At 42.1% G+C, this 16,163-nt stretch overlaps 1 protein-coding gene across 2 annotated transcripts in view; it reads left to right on the top strand.

Moving 5' to 3' along the window:
- The first annotated feature begins 1,262 nt into the window (after window positions 1–1,262).
- gorasp2 (golgi reassembly stacking protein 2) overlaps window positions 1,263–16,163 on the top strand; it is a 38,577-nt gene continuing 23,676 nt past the window's right edge. Inside the window, exon 1 of one of the 2 annotated variants that reach the window (XM_041200913.1) lies at window positions 1,263–1,398. In XM_041200913.1, the coding sequence (XP_041056847.1) occupies window positions 1,336–1,398 (63 nt within the window). In that variant the 5' untranslated portion in view covers window positions 1,263–1,335. The remainder of the gene's footprint in view (window positions 1,399–16,163) is intronic. The other variant, XM_041200914.1, reaches the window with a different exon arrangement.

The raw sequence follows: 16,163 nt of genomic DNA, 5'->3' as shown, positions 1-16,163 counted from the left end.
CAGGTTAATTCAGACAGGAACAGAATTACCTGGAAAAACTCAACAGGTCTGGCAGCATCGGCGGAGAAGAAAAGAGTTGACGTTTCGAGTCCTTATGACCCTTCAGCAGAACTTCCGCCGATGCTGCCAGACCTGCTGAGTTTTTCCAGGTAATTCTGTTTTTGTTTTGAATTTCCAGCATCCGCAGTTTTTTGTTTTTAATTCAGACAGGATCAGGTTAATTCAAACAGGGCCAGGTTAGTTTGGACAGGACCAGGTTAGTTCAGATAGGACCAGGTTAATTCAAACAGGACCAGATTGGTTTGGACAGGACCAGGTTAATTCAGACTGGATCAGGTTAGTTCAGACAGGACCAGGTTGGTTCGGATGGGAGCATGTTAATTCAGACAGGACCAGGTTGGTTTGGACAGGACTAGGTTAGTTCAGACTGGGCCAGGTTAATTCAGACAGGATCAGATTGGTTCATACAAGACCAGATTAATTCCAACAGGACTAGGTTGGTTTGGACAAGACCTGGTTAATTCCGACAGGACCAGGTTAGTTCAGACATGACCAGGCTGGTTTGGACAAGACCAGGTCAGCTCAGACAGGACCAGGTCAGATCAGACAGGACTGGGCTGGTTTGGACAGGGCCAGGTTAGTTCAGACATGACCAGGCTGGATTGGACAAGACCAGGTCATTTCAGACAGGACCAGGTCAGTTCAGACAGGACTAGGCTGGTTTGAACAGGACCAGGTTAATTCAGACTGGATCAGGTCAGTTCAGATAGGACCAGGTCAGTTCAGATAGGACCAGGTTAGATCAGACAGGACCAGGTCAGTTCAGGCAGGACTAGGCTGGTTTGAACAGGACTAGATTAATTCAGACTGGATCAGGTTAGTTCAGACAGGACCAGGTCATTTCAGACAGGACCAGGCTGGTTTGGACAGGACCATGTTAGTTTGGACAGGACCAGGTCAGTTCAGGCAGGATTAGGCTGGTTTGAACAGCACCAGGTTAATTCAGACTGGATCAGGTTCGTTCAGACAGGACCATGTCAGTTCAGACAGGACAAGGTCAGTTTGGACAGGACCATGTTAGTTCAGACAGGACCAGGCTAGTTTGTTCAGGACCAGGTTAGTTCAGACAGGACCAGGTCAGTTCAGGCAGGACTAGGCTGGTTTGAACAGGACCAGGTTAATTCAGATTGGATCAGGTTAGTTCAGGCAGGACCAGGTCAGATTCACTGACGTGTCTGCCCTTTCCCAGAATGCAGTCGTTGCCACGTATTGGGCAGGAGCGGATCCGGATCTGGAGTTTCCTGTGGAAACATCACATCCGAAGTCCAGCTGGCAATGGGTGGCTCACAGAGTGTGGAAATACCCGGTGGAGGCAGCGAGGGATATCATGTTCTCCGAGTATGTAACTGTTAATTAAAGTGTCGGTCCGGTTCTTGCTGATAATCGGAGTGGCGGGTTACCGGTAGCAGTCCGTACGCGAGGCCGGGGTCTGGGCCGCGGACTCCTACTTTCACCCATCCTGGGTGGTTCAGTAACACCCAGCTAAAGGTGAAATCATTCACTCGGTGATCTTTGTGGGTTTTACTGTATCTGAACTGTTAGATGTTGGGTTGAGAGCTTCAGGGAGCCCGAACATGGGTCTGAGTTACTGCCGTCCCGGTTCGAGCTATCTCAACCCCTGGGACATGCTCGTTTGTGGCCTGTATCTTCATGCAATTAAAAGACAAGTCAATGGAGTTTAGAGCTTCGCAGTTCCGGGTACACAACAAGCTGGTAACCGCAAAGGTTTTCCTTAAAAAGTGCAACAACCTTAATGTATTGAGGACTTGGAAGATTAACTCAATTCTCTCTGCTTAAACTGATTTATTTCTCGGCCCTACCCACGGAGAAAGTGGACAGATGTTTGTTTGAGGGTGTGTATTGTTAACCTAAATGTTTATACGCCTACTTCAATGAGAAACAAAAACAATGTTAAAAATATGCAATACCGGACATCATTCAGCAGCTGTAAAGAGAAGACAGGCTGATGCTTTAATTGCCCTTTGTCAAACTCTTGATGTAACAAGATACTTTTAAAATAGTGCACAGAAATGTGGTATATCCTGTATTTCTAAGTTATTGACACGTTACTTTGACTTGTTTATTTTTGTATTAATGTATTGTCATTGGTAAAAGTTGATTTATGACTCTGCTGACTTTGATTTTATGTTTTAATGTCATCGTGTACCTCCGTTACAAACATGTTGCTCTTGTTTATAGAGTAACTGTGCAATTGTTAATTTATGGAAATGTCTGTAATTGTGGGTTTGTTTATCTTGTCAGTTTTAGTGGTAACCTTGCTCATTGTAATCCATTCAGACCAAACAGACATCTTTTCAGTTTTGAAGTAGCATTTCTCTATACTTTTAATTCCTCCTGTCTTCCCACAATTGGCACATACCATGCTTACTTATATATTTTTAATGGTTTATCTTGAAAATCTTCATTGTTCAGAAAAAAAATCAGATAACTACAAAGATAATTGGATCTTTAGCATCACTTGTATTGTGTTTTGTAGACTACGAATTTTATCACATTGCTTAACAGTTTGTGATGAGGGATTTCGGATCAGTTGCAAATTTGCGACAAAAAGTTTGGCACCTCCCTTTTCAGAAACTGGGGGGGATGTTTAAAAAATAAGACTTCTCTGGATTACTCCCAGTGCCATGCGCTAGCAAGGACATAAATAGAAAGACAGCAAGGGTCAGTGCGAGGTTTGAAGCGTGGTGCTTCAAGAGGGCTTCAGGTGCTTGGAGCATTGAGACCTGTTCTGGGTTAGAAATTTGGAATGGACGGCTGCACCTCAACAGGACTGGGAACAATGTCCTGTTTGTACTGCCCCCTTTACTCCATGAGCTCTAACTTTGCTCACAAAGTCTGTTATGTGACACTGTATCAAGTCCATGCACATCACATCAACAGCATTACCCTCAACTACCCTCTCTGTTACCTCATCAAAAAAAACTCCAGCAAGTAAGTGAAGCATGATTTGCCCTTAACAAATCCATGCTGGTTTTCCTTAATTAATCCATATTTGCCCAGGTGATTATGAATTTTGTCCTGCATTATCATTTCTGGAAACTTTCCCATCACCAAGATTAACTGACTGCTTATAGTTGCTGGGCTTATCTTTACATCCTTTTTGAACAAGGGTGTACCATTTTTGCAATTCTCTAGTCTCTGATACCATCCCCATGTGTAATGAAGATTGCAATATAATGACCAGTGCCTCTGCAATTTCCACTTTCTCCTCCTTGTTTGAATCTCACTTGGTCTTAGTGCTTTATTAACTCTAAGTACAGACAGTATATCAAATGCCTCCTCATCAATTTTAGAACCATTTAAGTGTCTGAATTATCTCCTCAGCACTTGTTCCTTGGTAAAGGTAGATGTATTCATTTAATACCTCAGGCATGCTCCCGCCCCTCCATGCAAAAATCTCCCTTTTGGTCCCTAATTGGTCCCACTCCACCTTTTACTATTTATATGCCTATAGAAAACGTTTGAATTCGCTTTTAAATTAGCTTCCAGTTTCTTTTCATTCTCTCTTTGCTTCTCTTATATGCTTTTACAATTCCCCTCTGAATCTTCTATATTCAGCCTGGTTCTCGGTTGTTTTGTGCATCCGATGTCTGTCATAAACAGACTTCTTAATATCTTTTATCATCTGGGGAGCTCTGGATTTGTTTGCCCTGCCTTTCCCTTTCGAGGGAATATACCTTGACTATGACTAAATTCTCCTCTAAAGGCAGCCCATTGTTTAGATACAGCTTTTCCAATCAACCTTTGATTCCATTTTATTCGGCCCAGGTCCATTCTTATCCCATTGAAGATGGCTCTCCACCAGTTAATTATTCTTAATTTGGATTGCTCCTTGGCCTTTTCCATCGCCAACCTAAACCTCATGATACAATGATCACTATCCATAAATATTCCCTTATTGATATTTGATCTCTTGGTTCATCTCATCCCCAAGAACCAGCTCCAGCAGTGCCTCTTTTCTCATTGGACTGGACACATACTGCTGCAGAAAATTCTCCTGCACACACTGCAGGAACTCTTGCCTATCACACTACTACTATCCCAGCCTATATTCGGATAATTAAAGTCCCCCATTATAGCAGCTCTATAATTCTTGCATCTCAATGTAACTTTGTATCTCTACATGTTTCCCACTGCTTGGTGGCCTACAGTCTACACTGAGCAAATTAATCGCACCTTTTTGTTCACTATTTCTAGCTAAATAGATTCTGTGCTTGACCTCTCTGGGGCATCCTCTCTCGCCAGCACTGCCATGCTCTCCTAATCAATACTGCCACCAGTTCTCCTTTTCTGAGCACCTTGTATCTAGGAATATTTAATACCCAGTCCTGCCCTTCTTTGGGCCAGGTCTCTGTTATAGCCACAACATCATATTTCCACATGCTATCTGCACCTGTAACTTATAAACCTTATTTACTGAACTCTGTGCATTCACACACATGCACAATAACCCTTACCTAGACTTTATTATTTTCTCTCATACTCTGAACCCACCTGACAACTTACCATTTCCTCTTAGTCCTCTCCTATCTGAATGTGGAACTATTCTCTTATCTAGCATTGCCTTGTATTCTAACTTTATGTGCCTTATTCTTCTTTTCTACTTCCATATGCTGGTGCCTTTCCCCCTATAAATTTAATTTAAACTCTTCCCCCATAACAGACTTTGTGAGCAAAGTTAGAGCTCATGGAGTAAAGGGGGCAGTACAAACAAGAAGACAAAATTGGCTGAGTGACAGGAAATGGAGAGTAGTGGTTAATGGATGTTTTTAGGACTGCAGGAGTGTTTGAATTGGAGTTCCCTTGGGTTTTGTTAAGCCACTTGCTTTTCCTGATTATATACCAATGATCTAGACCTTGGTGTACAGGGTACAATATTTGTGAATGACACGAAGCTCAGAAACATTGTGAACTGTGAGGATTGTGTAGAACTTCAAGATTGGTGGAATGCGCGAAAAAGTGGCAGCTGAAATTTAATGTAGAGAAGTGTTAGTGAAGTAGGAAGAATGCGGAGACACAGTATAAAATAATGGATACAATTCAAAAAGGGGTGCAGGAACAAAGGGACTTAGGTGTAGATGTGCATAAATCATTGAAGGTGGCAGGGAAGGTTGAGTGAGGTTAATATTAATAGGGATGTTGAGTTTTTTTTTTGGAAAAATATACTTTTATTCATAAAATATAAAATGGCCATCACAAAAAGTGCAGTCATATTCAAGTTTTCCACATAGATCATGAGGTGCTTCAATGCAATCAATGAACATTAAAGACTTTTCAACATGGTTATTATAGACAGTCAGTGCAATGGTATTCAAGTTATCTACATAGATCATGTTGCACTCTGAGTTGCTTCAGTACAATTGTGATAATGTATATTCACTGCATACATTCAATGTGAGTCATACAGCCTGAGGGGCCTATACAATTCCCAGTCCCTTGGTGTACTATGACTGAAAGGCCTTAGACAGCAACCTTTCCTCATTGCGCCTTTGCAGTGGCTGCCCCAAGCTTTAGTACATCCCTCAGCACGTATCCTGGACCTTGGAATGTGCCAGTCTGCAACACTCAGTTGGGGACAACTCTTTGCACTGGAAGACCAACAAGTTTTGGGCAGTCCAAAGAGCATCTTTCACCAAGTTGATGCTTGTCTCATGTGTCCCTGGGAACAGCCCATAGAGCACAGAGTCCTGTGTCACAGCACTGCTCAGGATGAGTCTCGACAAAAACCACTGCATCTCTCGCCAGGCCTTCTTTGCAAAGGCACATTTGCAAAGAGACAACAGTCTCTTCTCTACCACACCCATCTCGAGGGCAATGTGTAGAGGGGGTGAGACTCCTGGCATGTAGGAAGGACCTGACAGGGAGGGTCTTTCTCACCACCAGCCAAACTATGTCTTGGTGCTTGTTGGAAAGTTCTGGTAATGAGGCCTTCTGCCAAATGACTTTGACAGTCTGCTTGGGGAACCATCCAACAGGATCTACCATCTCCTTTTCCCACAGGGCCTCAAGGACGTTACACGCTGACCACTGCCTGACGGACTTGTGGTCGAAGGTGTTTCTCTGCATAAATTTTTCCACGAGGGACAGGTGGCATGGCATGGTCCAGCTACTTGGGTCCGCAACAGTGTGGCCAGACCCACCCTTCGCAACACTGGGGACAGTTAGAACCCCAGCACGTAGTGACACTTGTTGTTTGCATACCAAGGGTCTATGCACAGCTTTATGCAGCCACTCAAAGGTGGCTATCAGGATGAAGGCGATGTTGGGCATGTTTTTTCCTCCTTTATCTAGAGGTTTGTACATTGTATCCCTGCGAACACGATCCATTTTTGACCTCTAGATAAAGCGATAGATGCTCAGGTGATCGCCACAGTGCAGCAGTGAGGAATTGGCTAGATCTGCGCCACGTACAGCAACACCGAGAGTGCCTCACACCTAATGACCAAGTTCTTGCCTGCAATGGAGAGGGAGCGTTGCTCCCATGTGCCCAGTTTTCTTTTCACCACAGCCACTGGCTCCTTCCAGTTTCTAATGCTTGCCCTGGTCCCTCCAAACCATATCCCCAGCACCTTCAGGCACTCTGACCTGATGGTGAAGGGCATAAAGGAACGGTTAGCCCAGTTCCCAAAGAACATGGCTTCGCTCTTGCCACGATTTACCTTGGTTCCTGAGGCCAGTTCGAACTGGTCACAAATGTTGATCAGTCTGCGTACTGACAGTAGACCCATGCAGAAGACGGTGACATCGTCCATGTACAGGGAGACTTTGACTGGAGTGCCTGGGATTGTCACTCCTCTTATGCCCAAATCCTTCCTGATGGACTCAGCAAAGGGTTCTATGCAACACACACACAGGATGGGAGAGAGGGCAGCCCTGCCTGACTCCAGATTTAATTGGAAAGCTTTCTCATTCCCACCCATTGAATTCAAACTGCATTACAAGAAGTTTGTGTGGAGCAGTTGGATCCACTTGCAGATTCCCTCCCCAAACCCCATTTTGGAGAGCACATCCACCATGTAGGTGTGCAATATACTGTCAAAGGCCTTCTCCTGATCCAGGCTGACGAGGCAGGTGTCCACACCCCTGTCCCGTGCATAGGCAATCGTATTCCTGAGTAATGAGAGGCTGTCAGAGATCTTGCTGCTGGGTACAGCACAAGTTGATCATGATGGATCAGCAACTCAATAGCAGACTTGACCCGATTGATGATGACCTTGGACAGAATCTTATAGTCCACATTCAACAGTGAGGTGGGTTCCCATTTTTAATTTCCTCCCTTTTCCCCCTTCCACTTGTAGATGAAGGTGATGATGCCTTTCCTCATGGGTTCTGACATGCTGCTGGCCAGAAGTATACTATCCTACACTTCTGGCATGTCTAGGCCGATCCAGTCCCACAGAGCCGAATGCAACTCAGCCGGTAAGCCATCGCTTCTCGAAGGACTCAAGAGCCTTAGTCAGTTCGTCAGGAGTTAGCAGTTTGTCCAGACTTTCCCGTGTACTGTTGTCTAAGACCTCTGTGATAGAGGACAGGAAGGACTGGAGGCTATGCGGTCTGTGGGCTTCACATCATACAATCTGGCATAAAAGGATTTGCTTATCCTTAAAATGTCAGACTGTGATGACTTTACTGAGCCATCTTCTTCCTTCAGGCTGCTGATCACAGAGCTCTCTCTGTGTACCTTTTGGAAGAAGAAACGTGAACATGTCTCATCCCGCTCCATGGAGTGGAATCTGGACCAAAGATGATCTTGGAGGCCTCCAAAGCAAAGAGTGAGGCTTGCTGGCTCTTCACTTCTTGGAATTCCTCCTTGACATCAACCCCCCCACCAACGACTGCAGCCAGAGCAGATTCTGCATGTTTTTTGGAGGTGGGACATTTCCCTCTGTTCCTTTCTCGCCTTCTGGAAACCTTTGAGGATGAAAAACTTCTTGATGTTCTCCTTGATCACTTCCCACCAGTGTGTCAGGGATTCAAAAATGAGTTTCACGGTTCTTCAACCTTTATAATCCCTCTTGAGTTCCTCAATGTTCTCTGGGGCCAGCAGTTGTACATTCAGTTTCTATGTCCCCCTGCCAACCCTCTGGTCTTCCTGTAAGTGATAGTCGACCAGTAGGAGACAGTGGTTAGAGAAAAACACTAGCTTGATGTCAGTGGATTTGACTGTGAACACTCGGGACACAAACAGGGAGTCTGTCCTGGAATGGATGGACCCGTCTGGCTGCGACCAGGTGTATCTATGCTGCGTTCCATCTGCAGGGCTGCTGAAGATGTCATGCAACTTGGCATCCTTTACTGTTTCCACCAGATGTCTGGACATGGTATCCAGTCTGCTGTCAGCCCTGCCGGATCATCCAGCTGCATCGATGATGCAGTTTTAGTCACCACCCAGAATGACTGGCCTGGGCGTCACCAAGAGCAGCGCAAAGTGCTGAAAGAGTGCCAGCTGCTCGCTGTTTTGAGCTGGGACATGCACATTAATTAACTGGAGTGGAGCATTCTTGTATAATACGTCTGCTGCGAGGAGGCGCCTGCCCACCACCTCCTTAACCTCTGAGATGGTGAAGTTGTCCATCCACAGCAGAATATATAGGCCAGAGGAATGTGAGTCGTTTCCTCCCGACCAGATTGATGGCTCATGGGACCACCATCGTCATCATTGCCTGTAGGAGCTAAGGTGCAGTATCACAAGGAATTTGTTAAATTTGTATGGACCACTGGTTTGGTCTTAACCTTAGCATTGTGTCCAGTTCTGGGCACCACACTTTAGGAAATATGTGCATAGAGTGCAAAGAGATTCATGAGAATGGCCCCAGGGATGAGGAATTTAAATTATGTAGATAGATTGGAGAAGTTGGGACTGTTTTCCTTGGAGAACAAAAGGTTCAGAAGATATTTGATAGAGGTATTCAAAATCATGAGGGAGCTGGACACAATAGATAGGGAGAAACTGTTCCTATTGATGGAAGGATAGAGAACAAGAGTACACAGATTTAAGGCAATTGGCAAAAGAAACAATGGTGACATGAGAAAAAAACTTTTTCATGCAGCGAGTGGTTAGGATATGGAATGCACTGCCTGAGAGTTTAGCGGAGGCCGGTTCAATCAAGGCATTCAGGAGGTGATTGGATTGTTATTTGAAAAGGAAAAATGTGCAGGGCTATGGGGAGATGGTGGGTGAGTGACACTAGGCAAATTGTTCCTATGGAGAGCTGGCACAGACGACAGGCTGAATTGCGGCCTCCTGTCTGTAACAATTATGTGATTCTGTAATTCCTGCAATCCATCTGATTTGATTTGTAAAGCAAACTTTACAAAAAAAAACTTGGTGCTTCCTAGATTTGAACGTGGAGCCTGAAATTTACAAATAATTTATGGACCTTGAATTAGAGAAATTTAACAAAACTATAAAGAACAGACTACGTTAACTGCAAACTATCACAACCATGCTCCAGACCCTAGACTACCCATTCGCAATGTTGCTGGTGTTTTACATTAAAAGGTATCTCTTATTATCATTTAGAAAAAAATATTGATTTTTTTTTCTGTCTACTTGGATTTTGTTTTTTTGAACAGTGAATTGGGGAACAAATTTATTGAGCTACAAATGACAATCTTTGAAATGTTCTCTTTAATGATCATCTGTCCTAATAACTCAGACTATTTTATTTTAGATTGTATTGAGCATTTATAAATTAAATACCATCTGCTTTTGTTGTCATGGGGACACCTGATGCTTCAATCCATCATGTCAACTCAACTTCACTGACCTGTTGCTAAGCCTGGTTCACATATATGTGTGAATTTCGGAGGTCCGTGAACTTCTCCAACATTTCAGTAAATGTTTCTGTAATATTAGTGGCAAGGACCAGAAATAGAGAAACACTGACTTGCTTGGTAACTGTCTTAAGAACAACTGCTTGCATCTATGTAGTGCCTTTTAGTACAGAAAAATGTTCATAAGTGTTTGACAGAAGCTTCAGGAAAAATAGACGCCAAGACAAAAAATTAGAATTTAGGATGTTTGTTGAAGGAGGTGGATTTTAAGGAGGACCTTAAAAAGGAAGCACTAGTCATTTTGGGAGGGAATTCTTGACTAGGTGCTGAAGTCATGGCCACCAATTGTGGGACAAAGGAAGAACTTGCAATCATAGGAACAGGGATTTCAGGGGGTGATGGTGCGGTGGCGATGGGGATAGTAAGGCTGGAGAAGGTTACTGAGATGGGGACCAGTGAGCCCATGAAGTGTTTTAACCATAAGGACAAGAACAGTAAACATTTAATTAAGATTAATCAGAAGAAATAAAGAGCTATTAAAAGTTGTTCCTAGTTCCGGAACTTGATTTCAAATTAAAAGTCATAATAGTAAGAACCAGTGTTAAAAAGAAAACTAATGCACTTTTGGAAAAATATATTATTGAGGTTGAGATTGAGGAACAGTTTCAAGAAAAGTAAAGAGATCTGCAGCTGTCTGCTCTATATTACTGAGAATAATTGCCAGAAGTGTAAAAATGTTCGTTTTAGGCATACTGTCATCCTTCACATTAATTACAAAATATTTCTCTTTCAAAGAGCTCATGCTCTTGAAGATTTTGTATGGTAGCTTATGACTAAAGATTTGTTACAAGAGAAATACCCAAAAATCATATATGGCTGTAGGATTGAGATGGTCAAGCTGGCTCTATCTACATCTAATTTTTGTGCTGGTAGAGAGTTAGCATAATAATATTGACAGTACAGAGGAATTAAGCACTTTTTAGGATACCAGAAATTAAAGCTTGAGCCTCCTCAATATCAGAACTGCATTGCAAAATTGGATGCAAGTATATTAGTCTCATGCTTAGCTTTATTTTAAGGCACATTTAACAAATGTTTTTTTTGGCAGCATGTCAGCCCATTTTTTATATCACACAACTTGGCAAAATCATGCTTGCCATGGAGGTTACAAAGGTCATGGAGATCACCATGGATGCCACAATGTAAAACTAGCCTCATTTATAAGCTGTCTTCATTCCTTGATGTTTTATTCCTACATGTTAATTCTTTCTGAAGTCAGATGGTGAAGTAGGAAATCAGATGCCATTTTTTTACTTAATACTAGATTTAAGAATGCAATATTACAAATGTCTGCCTCCTCCCTAATCACCACCCAGTATCCCAGAAGTATCTCTTTATATCTTGTTTTACATGGTGTGGAGAGTTGAAAGGATTTGCCAATGTTGAATCATATCATGAACACTTCCTTCCGTAGGGTTTGAGCCCAGGGCCTTCCACTCCCAGGCAGGAGTAAGCTACAAGACCTCCAGAGCTAAGAAATAGTCAAGAGGATGTGTGAAAAGTCAGTCCAGAAAAACACCACTCCTGTGCCATCCAAACCCTTGAGCAGGTCTTCAACTCAGGCCCTGTCCAGCCAGAGAACAGTGTGCTTTTGGGTTCCAACAGTCTCTTTATGCTCAATTGAGCTAACTTTAAACAATTAACCTAATTAACCAAATGAATCAACACTTAAAGGGATACTGTAACAAAAAAAGTGTCTCTTTATACTGTTTTGAGTACAATTGTGAAACAGATAAACTAATTAATAGCCCCTCAAAGAAGCAATGTAACAAAAATTAAAACGCAGGCATCTTTTAAAGTGAAACTAAAACTCAGGTTCTCCCTTGACACACAAATACAGAAATACAAATTAAACTTAAACTTAAATCTAAAACTTATTCCTAACACCCACAAATACAAATATAACTTACTTAAACTATCTCTAGTTCCTAACAGGATTCTGAAAGTTTGTAATCAATCCCGATCAACTGAGATGTATAGTAGTTTGGCTACCACATTGGGAACCACTGTCTTCCCATCACACCCTATCACTTGACCTGGACCTTTCCACTGTTTTTTGACTCTCTATAGTTATACTAAATCCCCACGATTAAAGTTTAACTCATGTTGCTAGGCCTTGGAGTTCTCTGAATCTTCTCTGAGACTTCTGACCTGATAAATATCCTTCTGCCTGCATGCAGAGCATTCAAGTGTGAAGAAAAAATGCAGGCCCTTCTAGGACTGGGGGACTATCACACAGCACAGAAGGTATCTCCTCCCATAGACTAATTGATAAGGACCATAGCCCACGACCATCTGAAGTGAATTCTTTACGTGGACTGTCCATGCTAGGACAGTTGTTAACTTAGTTTGGTTGATTGGCTAAGATCTCACTTCATGTTTTCTTTTACTGAGTCCATGGCTGAAAGGACTTTCAGCTGCGGTGTTCATGACCATAATGTTCACATTTTCACGCATGTTTCTAAACTCCTCATTAGTGAATTTCTATCTCGCCCCCAATTGTCAGCCAGAAATTTAGCTGGTGCTCCCAGTCTGGTCCCTATCCATTTTTCCATGGCTTTATCTGCAATTATGTTTTTGTCCTTGCCATGTATTACTATAGAAAGACTGAATCTGGTATAGAAATTCTACACTTCTGGAAACCATGAAATGAAAATGTTCCTGTCATTGTCCCATGCCTTTAAATCCATGGATACTACTTTATTATAGTTTTGTGCCAATGGAAGGCTTACAATGGGATGTTGCATTGTCCCCCGATACTACTTACATATGTCATCTTGTTCACTAACCTCTTCAATGAGGCTTGTATACTCATCGACCACACCTCCATCCTTTAACGAGGTTTTTAATCTGAGAAGAAGGATGAGCAAATTGTCTGTATAACTTCTAAAACAATTTGCCTCTTTATCTTGGGTTCTTATCACCTGATGCCTTTAACACTTTTGTAACATTCTAATTGGAAATGTCAGATCTTATTAAGGGAATACAATAATGCCCTGTGACAGACATGTCATACCCATAAAGATAATTGGGCAGTGGACTCTGTATTTTTCTAAAGGGAGCAACATGGAATAATGGACACTGCACATTCTCAAAATGGTTTCCATAAAATCAGGTGACTTCTGTTTGTGGTTTCTGGGCAGACAGTCAAAATGTCTGGCAAGTTACTTAAAAACGCAAATGGATCTTCCAGGTGCAAATTGATTGTACCTTGCCATTTCAGTGGGAGATTTAAAAGTCAATAGCTACCAGACCTGTCGGCACCATGATGGAATGTCAAATAAGGTCTTTCAGTGAGCTAATCATAACTAGTATGCTGATGTGATATCAACCAACCCCGCTCTCCCCGTCCCGCCCGCCCCCCCCCCCCCCCCCCCCCAAAAAAAAAAATTGTGTACGGATCACCTCGGCTCCAACCCATTTATGAGATACGTCAAAACTGCCATCACATGACTAAAACTAGCAGGAGAGTGGGGTGGTCAACACCTTATTACTCCATAAGGTGACCCAGCAGGGCAGCCTGGGACAGCAGGACAGAGAGACTATCATTCAGCAAGAAGAAAGGAACCCTTTCTCGGAACAGACAGTCATTTCTTGCAGTGAAAAATGGGGCAACTTTGTTTTCACCTGCAAGATATATTTCTTCTCTACAGAAACTTGGCCACAATATTGTATATAAAAAAAACACACCCAGAAACTTACAGCCACTATTTGTCTTCAAAGAACCAAGGGACAGAGTCCTTCAGGCTTGCAACACTTTTCATCTTAAAAGTACTGATTATTTCTTGTTACTACGTTGGTAATCTACGTGCGTGTTTCATCTCGTATTTTCTTGTGTGTATGTGCATCTGTGTGTTTGAGAGAGTGAATGTTTTGTTGAGTTTACATTTTGGGTGTTGTGTAAATAAACATTTATCCTTTCTTTTAATATAAATTTACCAGAAAATCTTTCCTTGTCTATTATGTAAAAAGCCACAACACTCAAAAGGTTTAAACCACTCCTTCTCAAAATACATCTTGTTGTGGTCAGTCAAGAGGTGTAAGGGGAAAAATTATCCCACCACCTCTTCCCATCTGTGACAGCCCTGACTGGGTATACTGCAGATCCGCTGACTTTCCAAAAACCATAGCTTTATCATGTTCCGTGTCTGGTTTTGTTTGTGCCTTTTTTCATGGAAGGGTGCAACTCAGCTGCAAGGGTATCTCATCAGAGGTTTCATCACAAGTAAAGTGGCTTACACCAACTATTTTGCATGGAATCACCACTGTTTTCAATGACCTCCAATGTATTGTCATTCCCAAACCTGAAACAAGTGGAACTTTCATACACCCTGAACTAACTTTGATCTTTACTACTGCAACCACTAACATGGTGCAATTAAATGAATCTGTGACTAATGAACTCATTACTGGACTAGAGCTTCTTGTGACTGGTACAATTTCCTCAGACTCACCATCTTCAACTTTGGAATTCTGTGTCAGATGTGGCTTCAAAACCCCACTGTTCGGCTAAGTTCAAAGTTCATTGCTTAATGATAGATTGAGTCACATCTGAAACACCTGTTAATTGTTCCCGAGGCATTCCTGGGGTAGATTGATCTATTATTGCTACTCTGATTCTGTCGACTGCCATATCTGCCAAAAATACCTTTATTCACGTTCCTTCTGTCTGTAACTCTTCTGTTGTACTGGTGCTTGTGCCTGTATCTGAACATTCTCAAAATGCAGCAATCTTTGAGTCCTCCATTCTTTGTTACAGCTGAGGATGTCCCATTTGTGCCATCAATGCTAGAAATCACTGCTTACCTCGGATTTCTTTCTAAAGCAGCAGGCATTTGATCCAAAAGGGTCCTTTTCTGAGAACCAAACACCAATTAAGACGAGGAGCCTTTTCATAATTGACACCTTAGCATAATCCAGCATTGCAAATGCGAGCGCTGAATAAGGAATCTCCACATTGAATTTCTGAAATCTACAGTCTGTTTAAGTCTATGATATATTCCTCTACACTAACCGTTCACCTTTCAAAATTTATCAAGTCTGACCAAGCCTCGTTGACATCAAATAGATCATTTTTTCTTGTAAACTTCATCCATGAAGTTTAATAGAAGATCTAAACCTTCGTCAGTATCAACTGATGGGCTTCCAGCTCACAAAATATTTTGCTTCTGATCTTGTGTTGTTTACTAGCTACAGGAAAAGGAACAAAATCAAATGTGATTGTCATATTATGGGTACACTGTTTTTAAAGTGAACTCAGCTTGGCTTTGTCCCAAAATAGATTTTGTCCCAAGTTCTGAGATAAGAGCCCTGAAACCTTCTGAAGTCCATTTTGGTGTATTAAGCCAAGAACTACTGTTTCTGAATTTGTGTCACTGTTGTTCTCAGTTCACTGTTCTTCTGTCTTCCAGATAGATAAATAAAGAGTCTGTTACAATACCTTTTTCATAGAAGTCATTGGTCCAAGTTTGCAGGTTAAGTAATTCAGAAACATGAGTTGCTTCTGAAATTTTTGAGCAGATGAACTGCAAGTCATAGGTTCTGTAATCAAATAAAATCTGTGTTAGCAGATAAGACCCTTTAATTTGTACTTCTTGTAAAAATGATTGACATTTAATCTTCTGCTGTCCAAAGGCTAGAGGAACTAGGGTTTGCTATAGTAAGCGTTGGTGTTTTTTTCCTGCATTTGCAAAGGCGACACCAATATTAAAATATGGAGTTGCAGACATGGTACCACCCTCTATCTTCCCAAGAATTGATGGAGGTTTCATATCGTTTATTTTGGGGTTCCTGATTTGTCCATATTTCGGATCATGTCTGTCTGTCATTACCTTTTAAAATTTGCTTATCTGTTTCTCCAAAAACTAATTTGCCTGTGTGTTTTCACCTTTTTACTTTTTGCTTTAGATTTCCATTGATTGTTTTGTCGTGTGGGGTGGGGGGGAGGGGTGCAGTATGGTGGTATAACAAGGGAATTGTCAGCCCATCTTCAGCCAAAGACAAGAATATTTTGCTCTAGCTTTGCCATCCAAAAGTAAAGAACAGCTTCTTGATAAAAGGCAAGTGAAGAAAAAATTCAGCATTGTTCATGGCTTGGTTTTCAATATTTATGTCCATTTGGATTGGCAAATATTGGTATCTCTGGGCTAAGCGGTGGACTTTCATTGGGAACAGTAGAGAAGTGGTTAACATCTTGGCAAGTGTTGCAGTCTTAGGATTCATTTGCAGCACATCCAGCCTTGTTT

Source organism: Carcharodon carcharias, chromosome 12 (assembly GCF_017639515.1).
Source record: "Carcharodon carcharias isolate sCarCar2 chromosome 12, sCarCar2.pri, whole genome shotgun sequence".
Taxonomy (NCBI): Eukaryota; Metazoa; Chordata; class Chondrichthyes; order Lamniformes; family Lamnidae; genus Carcharodon; species Carcharodon carcharias.
Note: the sequence above shows the minus strand (reverse complement) of the source record. Positions and strands in the feature narration are given on the sequence as shown.